Genomic DNA, 17,636 nt, shown 5'->3' with positions numbered 1-17,636 from the left:
ACCATGTTGCTTATGTGCTCATTTCCCAGAGTCTCAGTTTTGCTGACTGGGTCTCCATGCTTTTCTTCTGTCCCAGATCTGCAAATTGGCCCAGGGACCTAGAGGTTTGATTTGGTTCGGGTTTGACTTTGCCCTGGCTTGGCCACATCATACATGGTACTGGGGCCTATAGAGGGAGGCCCTAATGGCTGGGTGGTGCTCTGCCATGTCAGCACACTCTAGCTGTTCAGGGCTAAGCCTTGTACACTAGGGTACTGCGTTTACTAATGAACTGAGCCACTTCTCTGTGAAGAAACCCGCCTTTATCTACTGTTGGCTTCCTGTGGCCCAGTTGGTGGAACAAGAGAGGCCAAAGGCTTTGCCTCTGCTTGCAGGTACCTCCCCCTAAAGCAGTGAGCAGGTTCCAAGTGTCACCCAATCATGACCAAGCTTTATGTCTCTGTTGTATGTTTTCTATGAGCGCACGAGTTTAAGCCGGTCATTTGAGTCTGTGAGTGCATGGGTTTAAACATAAGCAGGTCGTGTGTGACTCTGGGTACATGGGTGTAAGCCGGTCACGTGTGACTATGTGAGAACATAGGTGTAAGCCGGTCATGTGTGACTCTGTGAGCACATGAGTGTAAGTTGGTCACGTGTGACTCTGAGAACATGGGTGTAAGTCACTCACGTGTGACTCTGTGAGCACATGAGTGTAAGCCGGTCACCTGTGACTCTGTGAGCACATGAGTGTAAGCTGGTCATGTGTGACTATGTGAGAACATAGGTGTAAGCCGGTCATGTGTGACTCTGTGAGCACATGAGTGTAAGTTGGTCACGTGTGACTCTGAGAACATGGGTGTAAGTCACTCACCTGTGACTCTGTGAGCACATGAGTGTAAGCCGGTCACCTGTGACTCTGTGAGCACATGAGTGTAAGCCGGTCATGTGTGACTATGTGAGAACATAGGTGTAAGCCGGTCATGTGTGACTCTGTGAGCACATGAGTGTAAGTTGGTCACGTGTGACTCTGTGAGCACATGAGTGTAAGCCGGTCACCTGTGACTCTGCATTGCAGTTACTGTTTTGATGCTCAGACGGTCTCAGCTCATCAGTGGTTTGTTTTTGCTGGAGGTTTTTTTTGTACCGAGCATAGCAACATAGAAGGAGGAAACCGGTCACCTTGGGCTCTAAGATAAAAGCACAGGGTGGCATATGGCACTGACGTTCGATGTTCTCAGTGTTGAAAATACTTTGCTGCAATAATTTTTGTTTGTTGCTTCCTGGGGGAGGGTGGGTCTCCCTAGGTAGCCCAGACTCACCTCATATCTGCAACCTCTCGATTGCTGGGATCCAGGCAGGCATCACCATCAAAGTTCCAAATTGAAAACACTACCACCACATCTTAGGGTGACTGTGGCAGGGAGGGGGTGGTTAAGGTCAGTTAACACTGGCCCCAGGTCAGCCATACCTGGGACCTTGGTGACATCATAACCAGGCACTGCTCCAAGTCACTCCGGCTTTTTGTCTGCAGGAGGTGTTGGAATTGGCCTTCTCCATCCTGTATGATCCTGATGAGACACTGAATTTCATTGCTCCCAACAAGTATGAGGTAAGTAGTGTGCCACACTGCCTTGAACACCAGTGCCCTCACTGTGAGGAGGTGTCTGTGCCACACTGCCTTGAACACCAGTGCTCTCACTGTGAGGAGGTGTGGCCAGCACAGCGGTATCCCCACAAGCCAGGCAGCCAAAATGGATCGCTAAGTCTTTGGACCTTCTACCACTGGGCTGGACTGCCCACTTCACACAGAGGTCTGTCTTCCTCTGCCTTCAGAGGGCTGGGATTAGAACTTTGCGCCACCACACCCAACCTTTCACTTTGTGCCTTAGAGCAGCTGGCCTGGCACAGGGAGGGTTTTCCTCTTTGTAATCTCGCAGTTACTTTTCCCAGGAGAGTTGAATCCCAGTTACCTGGAGCCAACCTGGTCAGGCTGTGGAGCCAGATGGATCTGCCCCTCCTAACAAGGGACTCCCAATTCACCTGAAGACCAGGAAGGTGCTAGTGCCCAACTCAGTCAACTCGTTGTTAATTGAGGGCCTGTTATTGAGCACTTGGGGTCAAGAGGAGAGGACCTTGGGCCAGCAGGGCTCTGTTGGGATGATAGAGCGCAGTGAGCTAGGCACAGAAGAGAGCAGCAGCAGAAGGCTGCAGGGCAGAGCTTCTGCTATACACATACACAATACATGTGCATTCTGGGAGCCTCTGCCTTAAGTTTTGTTTTTCTGAGACAAGGTCTAATCCAAAACTTACTGTAGCTTAGGTTAGCCTACCTTTGTCTCCTAAATGCATTGATGTTATAAGCATGTTTCATCATGTAGGTATGTCAGTTTCTTTTGTACTGCCCTTTAAAACATGGGTATTTGTTTTTGTTTTGTTTCGAGACAGGGTTTCTCTGTGTAGCCCTGGCTGTCCTGGAACTCACTCTGTAGACCAGGCTGAACTCAGAAATCTGCCTGCCTCTGCCTCCCAAGTGCTGGGACTAAAGGCATGCGCCACCAAGCCCAGCTGAGTTTTCTTCTTTAACTAAATTGCAACTCTGAGTACCTGCGTGCTTCCTGCTCGTTTCATTGAGTGTGTGTGTTGAGTGTGTGCTCATTGAATGTGTGTTCATTGAGTATGTTCATTGAGTGTATGTGTGTTTTTATTGAATATGTGTGTGTTCATTGAGTGTGTGTTCATTGAGTGTGTGTGTTCATTGTGTGTTCATTGAGTATGTGTGTTCATTGAGTGTGTGTGTTCATTGAGTATGTGTGTTCATTGAGTGTGTATGTGTTCATTGAGTGTGTGTGTGTTCATTGAGTGTGTGTGTGTTCATTGAGTGTGTGTGTTTTCATTGAGTGTGTTTTCTGCTCCAGTCCTGGTTTCTGTTCTCTTGGTCTCCAGAACTGCATTGTAGATCACATTTCCTATTATTTTTTAAATTCCCACATGAATCCCCCAGACACTATCAGTTGATATGATGCTCATCTTCCTGCTTCCCTTGCTCTTGTCTCCCATGAGTTTTGCATATTTTGAATGGTACCCAACAGCACTGCTGTGAGTCCCACTGCAGCCCCCAGGGCCACTGTGTCACTTTTGCAACTTGCCCACAGTACTGCATCTGGATTGATGGACTCAGCGCTCTCCTGGGGAAGGATATGTCCAGCGAGCTAACCAAGAGCGACTTGGACACGCTGCTGAGCATGGAGATGAAGCTGCGGCTTCTGGACTTGGAGAACATTCAGATCCCCGAGGCGCCACCTCCGGTCCCCAAGGAGCCCAGCAGCTATGACTTCGTCTATCACTATGGCTGAGCGGGAAGGGACTGGGGCCCAGGAGAGACACTGGCAGCCCACGCCACTTGTACAAACTCTGTAGTGATTGTGGTAACTACTCCTCAGAGCCAGTGGGACCCAGAGCTTCTCTCTGTCCCATCCACCAGGAGTCATGAAGTCAGGGCATGCTGCCCTCCTCAGCACCACAGAGCCTGGGTCGGGCTTGGAGGGGTGAACTCATGAGGCTCCTGCCTCCCGCTCTGCGTCACATCTGCATCTGGTACTGGACCTACTGACAGCCATCCCCTTTCCTTTCAAGTCTCCTCTCTGGTTTGTTGGAGAGCCCATGTGGGCCAAAGCTGGTCCATGAAAGGCTGACCATGGGGGCAAGAGGCCTGGGGAGCTCGGTGAGAGCCTCGGAGTGACTGTCTTCAGGTGGCTCAGGCAAGAACAGGCCTTGAGCTCCTGCTTAATAGGTCTCTGAGGGCTCATCCCAGCCTCGTCCTGTGCCTCATGCTGCTGCCTCTGGGGTTTGGCCCTACCATGTCTAGTCTCTAGAGACACCCGTCTCTCTTGTCCTTGCAGGTATCAGGACAGGTAGTAATTTTGCCCCAAGCCCTCAGCCTCATCCTGGCCAGGCAGAGGCCTCCAGCCTGAGTCCTGCTCTCTTAGGCTTTAGGAATGAACACTGCAGGGAAAGGCAGGCTGAGGCCTCTGGCTCCCCCTACCCCTCCAGTCCTCTCTCTTCCTTGCTGAGGCACAATATTCCCATGCCCCCTCAGTTACAGGCCCCTCCGTTTGCTTCCCTCCTGCCTCAGACAGGGGTGTTGCCTTCCCTTTCTCCCCTTCCTGGCGCTGTGGTTTGTGCCATTAGCCATGATTTCACAGCGGCTGGGGCCACAGCTGTGCCACGGCCTTCATTGGTGCTGCAGCACTGGAAGCCCACGCGCACAGCCTCTTTCCTTGGACGCATGTTACCATGGTGGTATTCAGTACTGGTAGCCTGGCATGGTGGGTACTACCCAGTGAAGAGTGTACTATATATTTTCTTTACTATAGGCCATACTTATACAGACATGTATATATATTTATATAAGATCTTCCTATCTTAGGATAGAATGTTTAAGGGAAAATAAAATCAAGAACAAAACTGTAGTGCTCTCAGTCATGAGCTGTGAGTGTAACCAGAGAGCAGCCAGGAGCTTCCTGTCAGTGATGTGTTTTCAATAAATACTCTTTCATGTAGACTGCTTCCTATCCACACCTCTTCCTCTGCACTTATTCCCTGTCCCAAGGGTGAGGAGCGGCCTGACAGCCTTCATTTCAGTGTGCCTGGGAGCATGTGGAGAGCTCCCAGCCACTCTGAGAGCATCTCCCTCTCCCCTCATCTCTCCTGCTCTTGTCATGCGCAAACTACTCACACCTGCTGGCTAAGGATGCTCACAGCTTGTGCTACAGGACAGAGCGTTTTCTGCTCAGTCGTGCTGGGTACAACGTGGAAAGGCATACTGTACACCCCCAAGAACCCATCCTCCCTTTTTCCCCTGCCAGGGACACAGCCAGGGAACAGCTCGAGTACTTGTGCCTTTCAAAGAAGACATGTTCCGCACCCCGCATGTTGCCTGCAGTTAGTGCCCAGCTTGCCAGCTGGTGCTTTAAGCTGGTGCTCCCATCAGCAGCCTTGGTAGCTGGGAGGTTTGAATGAAGGCAGTGATGAAAATAGATACTTCCCCTTGCCTCAGTCAGAAGGGGGTGAGGACAGGCGCTTTCAGAAGGCATAGAAAGTGCATGCAACGCAGGCTTTGAGGGCTGAACGAAGCCAAGACCTTGGGCTGCGATGGGCACCATTGTAGGTCTCAGGAAGCATTGAATCAACGAATGCTTTCGTGATGCCAGCTGGCAACAGCCTACAGCAGCAGTGTGCACAAAGCACAGCTTACACGCTGGCCTTGAGCCTTCTGCTAGGAGCCAGGAGCCCAGCCAAGTCATGTGCAAGGATTCCTGTTTGCAGCCAGTCCTAGTAGAGCCCGGATGAGCAGACGCCGAGAACTGGGCCAGCTCGGGTCTGCAGCCCTAGCTTGCATGGCTTAGAGGTTATCTTGCCCACATACTCTGTACCTGAAATGAGTCAAATCCAGGTGTGCTAAATTGGTGTTCTGCGGCCACTGTAACCTGCTTCCCTGGGCTCCCGGTAAGACTAGATCCTTCTTACCCCCTTCCTTTTGGGTTCCATTTCCTCTGCGATGAACTTCACGTACTCAGCCTATTGAATAATTCTCACAAATTTATAGGCATACGCAATGTCACAAAGTGTCCATTATCACTTTGCCAGGACGTTTTACTAATAAAATTTAATGGTTGTCATGTCATTTCCCTGCTGCTTGAAGTCCCTGAAGAAATAAGCCCTGTACAGAGTTATTAGTAGCTGTGATTCGTTCCTGGTGCCCGTTTAAGGGAAAGGTACAGAGGGACCGTGTTGGGAAGCTTGCTGTAGCCGCCTTAGAGATGCTCTGGCTCCGCCCACCCCACCGACTTCCGGCGGAAGTCTCGCCTCCTGAGGCACAGTGCCCACCTCGAGCTTCCGGCAGGAGGCTCCCGGCGAGAGCCTGGGCGGAGGTAAGTGGGCGTGTGGGCGGTCCCCTGCCTTCTCGCCCGGCCTCAGTTTCCCCAGCTTTCCAGTGGCTCTGGGCCCGTTCGCCTGGCATTCGCCGAGCACGTACGAGGGGCCGGGTCTTGGGGATGGGGGGAACCAGGTGGATACTGCCGAGCAGGCGCGGCAGGGACACGTGAGCAAACACAGTCGTCACGCGGTGTTAAGTGCCACGCGCAATGGGGGTCCTGGGGAAGGGGACCAGAGCAGAGAGCATCAGGTTGCCTTGCCGAGGAGGACGCCGGCTGATGTTCCGGGCACACGGCTGTACGTGGCGTTGCAGCTGGCAGGCAGGATCCAGGGAGAACTTGCGGACCCAGCCCCGGGGTCTCCGGTCTGTTGGGACCGGCAGTCTTAGTTTCTTTCCCTGATGCAACTTAAGGAAGGAAGGAAGAAAGAAAGAAAGAAAGAGCTTATTTCCCCCATAGTTCTTGGTGCTGTCCGTCGTGAGGAAGTCAGGGCAGTAAGTGCTTGAAGCAGCTGGCCACGTCGTTTCCACAGTTCTGAAGTATAGAATCTTGAGAGCCATCAGTGCCTGCTAGTGCACTCTCCCTTCTTTATGGAGGCCAGGAGTTCCTGCCCACAGCTACCTGGGTCTCCTCACATCGGTTAACCTGATCAAGAGAATCAATCCCTTCCTGGTATGCTCCGAGGCCCGTCTCCCAGGTGACCCTAGCTTCTGTCAGGTTGACCACACTAACCATTCCACCAGTCTCTGGCTCCTTGTGGACTGCAGGCAAGTGCAGGCAGTAGGTGAACGGAAACTGTGGTGTAGTGTGTGGTGGTGGGAGAGGAAGTGAAGAGAAGTGGGTGGGTCAAGGAATAACTAGAGGTGGACTTGACAAGGCAGGAGATGAGGGATGCCGAGGGAGGCAGCAATGGCTTCACTGGTGCTGACTGCCTTCTGCCAAAGAAAACAGTTGTTCGGTTGGCCGTTTCTAAGTGACTTGAGAGTCAGATGAAGACCCGAGGAATATTAAGGTAGCTCCTTGCAGCACCTTGAGGTTGAGCTGTCGGCTGGAGTTACGGGGTTGGTCGTGGTGGGCTGGGAATGAAGGCGGCAAAGAGAGGCTGGGCTGCAGCCCTCAGGCATCTGTGCTTACTGAATGAGTCAGAAAGAAGGAAGACTCCAGAGACTGTGGCAAGTTGCACCCGCTAGGTCTCTGAGGAGGAAGCTGTCAGTTTCGTGAGCAGAGCCACAGAAACCCGGGCTCTGGCGAGGTGACAGGGAAAGAGTAACTGCCTGGGTGAACAGCCTGACAGACTGAGGTAAGGGAGTGGGGCCTGACATTTGGAAACTTTGCTGTAGGTGACAGAATGACTCCTGCCATTCGCCAGTGCCAAGTGCTGCTCCTCGTGCCAGTGATCCCTCTGCCCCCCAAACCACACGGCCAGAGAAACTGAGTCAGATAACTCAGAGTCTCAGTTGTAGGGGACGCAGACGGCTTTTCTCACAGATCTCTGCTGTGCTCTGAGGCACTAAGCTGGACACCCACGTTCCAGCTGAGGAGGTAGAGGGCAGCCAGGTGCTACAGTGTCGCCCCACCCTGCGCTGAGGGAGCCACTGTTTCTTGGGGAAAGGGACACTTACTAAATTCCTTGCTTGGGTAGATGTGATTAGAAGCCTGCTCTCCATTACCATGGAGGGAGGGTAAGGCCCTTAGGAATTTTACATCTGTATAGCCAGTGTGAGGCAAACCGCTGTTTAGTGGGGACACAGAGTGGCTATCTGCTTCCAAGGTCCTTTCTGGTTCTGTCTGTGTGGGGGGATAGGTGACTTTCTGCATGGTGCCCCATAGAGGTGGGGAGCTAGACAGGCTCTGAAGGAAAGGGGAGACTTGAGCAGTGGACAAATGGCAGTATGGTGACCAAGGAGGAAGTGCGCCGAAGTAGGCAGGTTAGTACGTTGAGAGAAAAGAGAACAGGATGCCCCATATAGCATGCCCCGTGACTGCCTGGGAAGGGGCGGGGCAGCGGTTCTCAGGGAGGACTGCACGGGCTGCTCTGGAGTGTCGGAGACTCAACCCAGACCCTCCACATGCTGTGCCAGCACTACAAAGGGATTTTTGGACACAGTCTGGGTTGTTACAACTTGGGTTTGGGGACATGATGCTTGTGGCATCTGGTGGGTAGAAACAGGGATTTGTTAACAGATTGCAGCCTATAAGATTGGCCTTGTCGGGCAATCTTAGAGTGGTGGCACACGCCTTTAATCCCAGCACCTGGGAGGCAGAAGCAGGCAGATCTCTGAGTTCAAGGCCAGCCTGGTCTACAGAGCAAGTTCCAGGACAGCCAGGGCTATACAGAGAAACCCTGTCTTGAAAGACAAAACAAAACAAACAAACAAACAAAAAAGACTGGCCTCTTCCAGAAAGATTCAGTAGTGCCAGGCTGCAGAGTCCTAGAGAATAAGAGAATGTGGGTCTGGAGGTTTGTTTGAAGAACGTTTGACCCTGGGTCCCCAACTGTTTAGCAATATCCACAGGAGCCTGAGATTAGTGGCCCAGGTGAACAGGTCTAGTCAGCAGCTAGATCTGCCTCTAGAGTTCATGGTGACCAGAGCCGGCTGCATGCTGGGCAGGTGTCAGTGTGCAGAAAGCAGGTCAAGGTCAAGGTACCAGGCTGCCTTAGGCAAGTGGGGCAGGGCCTCCCTGATGGTCCCACCGTGCCTTTAGTCACAGCCTGTTTATTAACCTGGACATCAGTGGTGTCCAAACAGTAATGGGAAAGGATTGCTGGTGAAATAAGCTGTTTCCCTCTTGTCTATTTCTGTGGTGCTGGAGTCACAGTGAGACCACTGGTGAGTTCCTCGTGCTGCAGAATGCACAAGAGTGAGCCCACCATGAGGGGAAGCACACAGCCCCCAGGCCCGCAGCTCCAGGGCCGTGAGCACTGTTGCAAAGCGGGTTTTCCAGACTGGGAACTCTTCCACTTGGGCAGCACATGTGGTATTCTTAACGGTTTCAGTGTATGGCAGAGCCCTGGAAAACAACGGTTGCTGAAACCAGTGGCCGGCCCTGTGCCTTTGTAACTTTCAGATTCCGAATGCAGAATCCTTCTTAGCCTTTATAGTCCCTGCTCACTAAACGCTGGGCGCCTCCTCCAGGTCACCACTCAGGGTTCTAAGGTCCTCTAAAGATAGCCACAGTCCAGGAGTCCTTTGGGCAAAGCCCACAGCCAGCCCAGTTTACCCTCAGGGAGGAGATGTGATAACAGGTTCCAGAGTGCAGAGTGGTCTGTCCAGCCTGATCGGGGAAGAGGCCAAGCTCAGGGTTCTGGAAGGTTCCCAGAGAGCTGGCATCTCAGCTTGGTGGGGAGGAAGCACCTGTAGTACCCCCGAAGAAGCAGATGTCTAACAGTGGGCCAGGGCCCACCCATGCAGAGCCAGGCTTGCCCTGGGCACTCAGTGGTGTTGCTGGGCTGACTGACAAGAGGTAGTCTGGTTTGGCAAGCACCCCCTCTCTGGGAGTAGCCGTTGGAGACCAGGGCAAGGTATGGCTGATCCACCTGAGGTCCTAAAGACCTGAAATCCCATACATGCTCTCTGTCAGAGAGTCATCAGACTAAACGGGAACATAGAGAAGGCCAGGTGTGCATGCAGCCCTCTTGGAGTGCAACCTTATAAGCATTACACTAGGGGACGGGGTGTGGCTCACAGGGATCATGGCCCCAAGCCTCAGGCCCTGGGTTCTGACCACAGCACTAAAAAGAAAAAAGGTCTATCTACTCAAATCACACCCCTTGAGATTGCTACCAAAAAAAGGCTCTGGAGGAAGAGAATTTGTACTGAAGTGGCCGCATTGACAGGGATGGAAAGGTGGGTTGGGTGTGGTGTTCCCTCCGTCCCTTCTGGGAACAAACTGGCAGAGACAGACTAGACCAGATTAGACCTTGGACCTCCAGGCAGGGCTTTGGCCTTGAAGGCCAGCTGGGAGCTGCTAAAGGTCTGGAGCAAGCTGACTGATGAGACCTCAGTCAGCTGTTGAAAGGTCCCATGTAGTGGGAACACGTGGAAGACAGTTTGAATGTACACTAGAGCCTCAAGTACCTACCTGGATGGGGGTGGGACTCATGATCTCTGCAGTCTCATGGCAACCAGAGCTGGTCTGTAGCCACACCACCAGACCCTGCCTCTCTTCTCTCCAGCAGTAGCGCTGGGGACCTGTGACCGCTGCATCCAGCTAACCATGGGACCGTTTGGCTCTGGCCACCAGCCCCTTAGGTGAGGACTCCATCAAGGGCCCACTGCCCATTCCCCATCATGGAGGCCGAGAGGATCCTTCCAGCCAGGGGAGCTGCCCTTTGAAAACCGTGGTCGAGTCCTGCTGGTTCTCCCTGCCAGCCACCTTCAAGAGAGGCTCCTGTTCCTGCTGGCCCACGGATGGGGAGGTGGGCCCTGGACGTCGCCTTTGTGTGGAAGGCAGCTCTGACCCTGGGCCTGGTCCTTCTATACTACTGCTTCTCCATAGGCATCACGTTCTACAACAAATGGCTGACAAAGGTAACCAGACCTTGCCAGTGCAGGGACCGGCACTAAGGTGGCTGTAGTTGGTACAGCTGTATTGGGTGATGGTGGCTTTTCCTGGACGCTGGTCCCGGGCGGGATAAACAGGTGGCTAGCAGGGGTGGCGGTGATGAAATTGGACAGGAAGTGAGTCCCTGGGCTGCCACTTCTCTGTGTGACCTCCACAGTGGGGACCAGCCACTTGTTCCAAGGGGTCATGCAGGGCACAGGATTGGCCCCTGCCACCATAGGGAGGAGATAGAGGGGAATGTGGCATCTCTCCACTCCTGCTGTCGTCTTTGGGCTTCACAGAGCTTCCACTTTCCGCTCTTCATGACCATGCTGCACCTGGCCGTCATCTTCCTCTTCTCCGCCCTGTCCAGGGCACTGGTTCAATGCTCCAGCCACAAGGCCCGGGTGGTGCTGAGCTGGACGGACTACCTCAGAAGAGTGGCCCCCACAGGTAGGTCCAGTGTGGGGAGGGCTGCTGGAGAGCCTAGGATAGAAAGCAGAGGCCCTTGTGGCCACACGCTACCTACCTCCTCTCCTCCCCACCTCTCTCCCACGGCCAGGTCTCAGCAAAGCCGGCAGTTGCCCTTGTCTGGCAGTTGCCCTTGTCCGTGCTGGCTCACATGGGCCTCAAGCGGGCTCCACCAGACGCAGAATGGGGGAGCCTCACCCTGTAACCATGCTAAGTTGGGCTAAAAGATTTCCTAGGACTAGTGTTGAGTGGGCAGGACTTGAAGAGTGGATGGGGACCTCTGACCCTGGGGATGTGAGGTCGGAAAGGGAGCTGAGAGCTCGGCTGGAGGGGGAAAGGAAGAAGGAGGGTTAGCAGGCTGGGCCAGTGGAGGGCCAGGTGCCCCTCGAGCCATTTGGCAGGATCGGGTTAATCCTCTTGCATGGAACTGTTTAGATTCTCTCGCAGAGGAGACTAACAGGCCTAGCCAGTCAGGATGGGCTCCAGCGCTAAGCAGGACAGCCTTTGGCTAGGGGTTGGCCTTGAATTGCTTAGTGGAAGGGAAGACAAACAGGGCCTTAGGTGTCTAAGCCTTATGCTTGCCAACTGGCTGCCCTGCCTGGGTGTCCCTGTCCCCACAGCACTGGCAACAGCACTTGACGTGGGCCTGTCCAACTGGAGCTTCCTCTACATCACTGTGTCCCTGTGAGTACTGACCACACCCTCTGCCCCCTTCAGGCCAAGCTTACTCGCTCCTTCCAGCTGGCAGGCTGCACAGCCAGCAGTGGACCAGCTCCTCCGCCACCCCCAGGGACCAGCCCCCCCCCCCCTCTCTCTCTCTCTCTCTCTCTCTCTCTCTCTCTCTCTCTCTCTCTCTCTCTCTCTCTCGGCCCCTCCCGAGCACCTGGCAGCACTCCAGGCAGCTCTGCTAAGCCCAGTGCAGAGAGATAGGCTGCACCTGCTGGCCAGGCAGCAAGGGGAAGCCAAGGGATTGGACAGAGATGCTGCAAGTTCTTGGCAGGGTGGGTGGGGGATGGGGATGGGAGGAGGCAGGCAGCAGGTAGGAGGACCAGGCAGGGGAGCGGGTGAGGGTCAGAGATCACCTGTCTGCAGTCACAGCCCTGATGTCTCACGTCAGAGAGTGCAGCCCCTCACTTCTCCTTGTCCAGGTTTCTCTCATTCTTACCTGGTCTCTACCACCAACCAGGTAAAGAACAGACCGAGTCAGCTTGGTGTTAAACCCCCAGTTCACCCTCCAGTAACAGTCAGGGCTCTTAGAGACTTCTTCCCACAAAAGGTGACATATCCACGCAGACCCCACTGGCTGGCTCCTTCCAGTCTCGGAGACCTGGTTGCCCTCGGGTGGGCCTGCCGCCATGCATTGTGGGTATCTGCTCTGCCCCAGGTACACGATGACCAAATCCTCTGCTGTGCTCTTTATCCTGATTTTCTCTCTCATCTTCAAGCTGGAGGAACTGGTGAGCCCCACGCCCCTTGTCACTCTGTGGCAGGAGACTTTCTCGGGGAGGAGACGTAGATGTGGGTAATGACTGAAGGTTTAGAAACGGGTTTGGCAGCGGGGTCTGCGTGGTCCCAGGGCCTGGGATTCCCCTGGGGCAACTCGGCGGCTCCTGTGTGTTTGGGGGCCTGGAATGGGCACCAGTCCTTGAGTGTTTTGTAACAAGTGTGACATTAGGACATGCCAGCTGCATGCCAGCCACGAGTCCTGTGGAGGCGCTGAGGCATGGAAGGAAGGCTGGTGATGCCCAGTCTACGGGTGGCACATGCTTGAGCCTGGAGCTCCCAGTGAGCTGTACTGTCCCCCCTGTAGCGTGCAGCCCTGGTCCTGGTGGTCCTGCTCATTGCTGGGGGCCTCTTCATGTTTACCTATAAGTCCACGCAGTTCAATGTGGAGGGCTTTGCCTTGGTGCTGGGGGCTTCGTTCATCGGTGGCATCCGCTGGACCCTTACACAAATACTCCTGCAGAAAGCCGATCTTGGTGAGCCTCTGGGGAGGACTTGGGGCCGGGTAAACACAAAGCAACAGGCTCAGCCTGACAAAACTTGCCATGTCCTGTCCTGCAGGCCTCCAGAATCCCATTGACACCATGTTCCACCTGCAGCCACTCATGTTTCTGGGCCTCTTCCCTCTCTTTGCCATATTCGAAGGTACGCTCGGTCTTCTCCCTCTGGGTGCCATAGAACAGCAGATCCAGCATTGCCACTCTGAGCTCAGCACGGTGCTAGCCACAGAGGTTGCCCTGTGGTTTGGGAATAGGCAGACACACAGAATGACTAGCATCTCGTGAGACGAGGATGCAGAGGAATTAGGAGTAAAATGCAAGGACTCAGGGCAGAGGGCGAGGACAGCCCCAGAGGCACCTTTTAAATGCACAGGTCTGTCATATCCCCTTACAACCAGATGTGGAGGGCTGTTGTCATCCCTGTTCAGCAGGAGAAAGAAACCGAGGAAACGGGACGTTCAAAGCTTGCCCACAGTCCCATAGCTCATAAGCAAGCCAGACTATGTCCCCACAACCTGGCATCAGGAGGCTAGGCCCACTGTCACACTGTGCACTTGCCTCCTAGAGTGCAGAGCCCATGTCTGTCACAGGTGGGGTGTCTGGGCTGGAGGGGGCCATAGTAGAGCATGATTGGTGGGCGGGTGAACTGATGACGTCTGGATACCCTGGCAAGCAGGGCAAGAGGCTCGGCCATGGATGTTAGTCCGCATGGGCAGAGTGGTCCCTTCCACAGCTGGGGTTCGGGGGCAGCCTGGGTACATGGACAACTGTTCTATCTCCCATAGCTTTCAGAGGAGAGGCAAAGCCAGGGGGTGTACAAGGTGGACAGAATGTTGTCACCTGTCTTCCTCCAGTGCTTTGGGATTAGTCTTTGTCACTTGTTTACCCTCCTTCTCAGAGTCCCAACTGTCCTCAGGGTCATTACAGAAAATTCCATCCCACATCCATTTAAGTTTCAAGCAGCGAAGCGTCTCCAGCCTCCGTGAGGAAATTATTCCGCAGCCCCGTTGTCCAGGAAACTTGTGTGTGGAGCCTTCATGCTTTTCCTTTTTAAAATCTCTCCCCATTCCTTCATTATGCCCCTTGTAGCAAACACCACACTCGCCCCCTCCCAGGCCCTCTCACTGTTCCCGCTCTGCAAACCTCATCCGCAAGCCCCTGGTCGCCGCCACTTAGCAGAGCAGCATGGACTTAGCTCCTTTAATCTTCTCTGGTAAATTAATCCCCCAAGCGCCTTCATTACTTATGTTGCTCTTCCCCGAATTCCCTTCAATTTGCCTTTGCAGCGCTCTGAGCCCGGCACCAAACAAGATGGCTCACACGGCCAGGCTGCTGGCCTAGGGCATGCTGCTGTGGAATTTTGCACCCCTCCCCCTCTGAGCCCCCCAAAGTTCTCCTCTGCCTTCAGTGCTCTCCTGTGTCCACTGCGCCCAGTGGATAGTGACCTCACCCTCCCCTAACACACCCTGAGGCCTTACTGTGGGAAGAGCCCAGGAGCCCTTTAAGAAGGAGGGGCCCCTCTCCTGAAAATCGAAGCAAAAATTGGTGTGATATGCAGCGTGCTCTGGAACAAGGGGCTGTAGTCTCATCGTAGTTTACATATGTATGATTTGGGTCTTGTGTAGCCCAGGCTGGACTTGAGCTTTCTGGGTAGCTGATGCTTGAGCCAGTCCTCTGTCCCCCTGCCTCAGGTGCTGTGATTACAGCTGTGCACTGCCACCCCTCAGCTCGGGGCTTAAGGTGGAGGGTAGTTTTTGAGATAAGTTCATTAGGTCACTGCTTGCTGAAGAAGTGACAGTCTAGTCACTGTCCTGTCATTCTGTCAATAGGGAAACCCACAGCCAAAGGGGGCCATCTCCACCACAGTCCATACATAGCTTTATAGTAGCAAGACCCAGATGTGGGCTGGGCTGTATAGATGGGTGGTAGAGCATAAGGCTCTGTGTGTGTGTGTGTGTGTGTGTGTGTGTGTGTGTATACACGTGTACATGTATACTGACATGCACGTCATCTAACATGCATGTCATCTAAAGGTGAGGGCCCTACATCTGTACATTTTGTATCTGTATACAGTCAGCCTCCACCAGAGTCCACAGGTACAATTCCTCCTGTTCTGATAATGGACACGCATTGCCCTGGGCTCTGTAGTAGCCACCTTGGTCCCTGAGTCTCAGGCCATCTGTGGGGGACTATTTCAAAGCCCCCCTTCTTTCTCCTACCTCAGATAATCAGCTAGCCGCACTCCCCACCCCGCGATACCATGCTGAAGAAACATGGTAGCTGTTGAGTAGGGCCAGGAGGGCTGCGCAGGCCCCAGCCTCCCACTCTCCCCTTGCTGCTTTCAGGTCTCCACTTGTCCACCTCTGAGAAGATCTTCCGCTTCCAGGACACAGGGCTGCTCCTGTGGGTGCTTGGGAGCCTCCTCCTCGGTGGGATTCTGGCCTTCGGTTTGGGCTTCTCCGAGTTCCTCCTGGTCTCCAGAACGTCAAGCCTCACACTCTCCATCGCTGGCATCTTTAAGGTACACACTGGGCAGCCACCCCAGACCTGCCCTGGAAGGAGCCCCCTGAGGGATGCAGGATGTGATGTCATTGTCCCCTGTGGAGCTGAGCCAGTGTCACTTCTCACCAGCACGTAGCTCTGAGGACGCAGGCCAGGCCTCACACCGCCAGGCCTGCAGTGGGCCTACCTTGGGCCTGACTGGCAGCTTGAGTTACATGGCAGTAGCCTGGAGCACTGAATGCTGATCTGTGCAGAGTCCCAGCACTGAGGGCTGGGTGCACAGGTCATGTCTATGGAGGAGCCTGGTCAGGTAGACCCCATGCCGGAGCAGTGACACCCAAAGCAAACATTTGGGTGTTAAGCATCTTCTAGCTCTGATGAGGAGAGACCTGTCTTAACGCCATGCTGAGAGCTGTCCATCTGTGGGTGCCTAGCAACAGCCGACTCCCTTACTGTTGGGGGCACGTGTGCCGCAGTCTGGGGGTTGGTTGGCATTCAGTTTTTGCTGAGAGGCATGCATCTCAGTAACAACAGGTCTGCAGGCTGGTGGTCTGGGTACAGAGGTCCCCACCTCTGCCTGTCACACCAAGTGGTCTGGCTTTGGCCTCAGTGTACACAGAGCCCCGCCTTCCTGGCCACAGAGTCAGCTTCTGACCCATGGTCTGCCTTTACCCACAGGAAGTCTGCACCCTGCTGTTGGCAGCTCACCTGCTGGGCGACCAGATCAGCCTCCTGAACTGGCTGGGCTTTGCCCTCTGCCTCTCTGGCATCTCCCTGCATGTGGCCCTCAAGGCTCTACATTCCAGAGGTACTGTGGCCTCCTCCCCATGGCTTAGTGTTACTGACTGCCCCTCCCACCATCTAGCCACCAATTGCCAGCTGTTGCTGTAGCTCATGTGCCAGGTGGTGCTACCACCCTGGGAGGATATAAGGGCCATCCCCAGAGAAGTTTACTAGGTCAGTAACTGTGACGTGTCTACCCCAAGGTGATGGTGGCCCCAAGCCCCTGAAGAGCCTGGGCTCCAGCGCTGACCTGGAACTGCTGCTCCGGAGTAGCCAGCAGGAGGAAGAGGACGGGGAAGAGGAATATTTTGTGACCCAGGGACAACAGTGACCAGCCCAGGAGCAGCAAAGCAGGCCACTCTGTGGTCATCCCTGCTGGCAGATCTTGGCCAGGTCCAGCAGCCCAGCCGGTTTCTCAGAGCCGCTGCAAGTGGTGGCCTCAGAGCTTCCTGCAAGGACTCTGAGCCTCCGGCTCTTCCCTGTGGAGCTTGGTCCCAAAAAGCGAATGCCAGGCTCACATAGGACCTGAGCTGTCAGTGAAGGGAGCCAGTGGCCTGTCTCCACCATTGTTCTGGTTCTGAGAGCCAAGGTGAACGTGAGAGATGAGGTAGTCTCTCAGATTCGGACTGTGGGGTATCAGGAAAGGAGTCATGGAGAGACTAGGCCTCATCACCTGGACTGCAGCTTCCTCAGAGAGTAGATTTATTTATAGTTGAAATAATGATTTCCTCTCCACAGCCCAGTGTTGCCTAAGGCATGAGAGCAGGGAGAGCCCTGGGGCCTGGCCTCTCCTCCGTTCCCTGCCTGGGGCCTTGTCCTCCGCTCCGCCTTCTGTAGCCCATGCTCCTGTTTGTGCCCCAGGCCCCATCCTTGGGGCCACACCATGGACCCACCGCAGGAAATAAATGAGTGTTTGCTCAGTACCAGCCTCTGGAGACTACCAGTGCCTCAGCCCAGATTTGCATTCCGGCTCTGCCTTGTACTGTGTGACCTTAAGCGGATAACTTAGTTTCTCTGTGCTGTAGGTTGTGTGTCTGCTTTTTAAAGGCGTAATCCCTTTTTAAAAAGGGAATAATGTCTAGCTCAGGCTTTCTGGAAAATGTTACAGATTCAGTGTTATATATTCTTAAAGTACTGTCAAGAACCAAGAGACCAAGACTTAGAAAAAGAAGAATTTACCGGCTCTGGGCCAACTTGTGCCCTTCTCTAAGGTCATGCCACAGGGCTGAGCCCTCTTGTGGCCTGACACCGTCCTCGGGGCTGGTTCTCCTCTGCCTTGGCCCAGGTGCTGCTGGCCCAGGAGGCTTGACCGGAGACGTGCTTCAGGCACTCACAGCAGGTGGCGCCATTTGCCTACACTGTGGTTCCAGCCCTGCCTGCTGCCACCCCTGCCCAAACCCTGGCAGCAGAGGGTGCCTGA

General features: G+C 54.3%; 2 protein-coding genes across 23 annotated transcripts in view; both read left to right on the top strand.

Moving 5' to 3' along the window:
- Elmo2 (engulfment and cell motility 2) overlaps nucleotides 1-5,662 on the top strand; it is a 38,449-nt gene extending 32,787 nt beyond the window's left edge. For 4 of the 8 annotated variants that reach the window (NM_080287.2, NM_207706.1, NM_001302752.1 and 1 more), the window contains 2 exons: nucleotides 1,511-1,588; nucleotides 3,132-5,662. In NM_080287.2, coding sequence (NP_525026.2) covers nucleotides 1,511-1,588; nucleotides 3,132-3,332 — 279 coding nt within the window. In that variant the 3' untranslated portion in view covers nucleotides 3,333-5,662. The remainder of the gene's footprint in view (nucleotides 1-1,510; nucleotides 1,589-3,131) is intronic. The other 4 variants (XM_017315487.1, XM_011239284.1, XM_011239286.3 and 1 more) reach the window with 1 other exon arrangement.
- Nucleotides 5,663-5,804: 142 nt separating this feature from the next.
- Slc35c2 (solute carrier family 35, member C2) lies at nucleotides 5,805-17,171 on the top strand. 15 transcript variants are annotated; one of them, XR_001782366.1, is made up of 11 exons: nucleotides 5,805-5,909; nucleotides 10,090-10,444; nucleotides 10,760-10,910; nucleotides 11,549-11,612; nucleotides 12,313-12,385; nucleotides 12,739-12,907; nucleotides 12,993-13,076; nucleotides 14,021-14,144; nucleotides 15,277-15,452; nucleotides 16,112-16,241; nucleotides 16,420-17,144. XR_001782366.1 is itself a non-coding variant. In NM_001363015.1 (11 exons), the coding sequence occupies exons 3-11, from the start codon at nucleotides 10,325-10,327 to the stop codon at nucleotides 16,545-16,547; spliced, it is 1,095 nt and encodes a 364-aa protein (NP_001349944.1). In that variant the 5' UTR covers nucleotides 5,855-5,909; nucleotides 10,093-10,165; nucleotides 10,286-10,324; the 3' UTR covers nucleotides 16,548-17,171. The 15 variants fall into 15 exon arrangements, 13 of the variants coding, with proteins under 13 accessions (XP_006499434.1, NP_001349944.1, NP_001349945.1 ...); NM_001363015.1 differs by lacking the exon at nucleotides 14,021-14,144 and having other exon boundaries at nucleotides 5,855-5,909; nucleotides 10,093-10,165; nucleotides 10,286-10,444; nucleotides 16,420-17,171; XM_006499371.4 differs by lacking the exon at nucleotides 14,021-14,144 and having other exon boundaries at nucleotides 5,818-5,909; nucleotides 10,158-10,444.
- The last annotated feature ends 465 nt before the right edge of the window (nucleotides 17,172-17,636 follow it).

This window comes from Mus musculus, chromosome 2, assembly GCF_000001635.26.
Source record: "Mus musculus strain C57BL/6J chromosome 2, GRCm38.p6 C57BL/6J".
In the NCBI taxonomy this organism is placed as follows: domain Eukaryota; kingdom Metazoa; phylum Chordata; class Mammalia; order Rodentia; family Muridae; genus Mus; species Mus musculus.
Note: the sequence above shows the minus strand (reverse complement) of the source record. Positions and strands in the feature narration are given on the sequence as shown.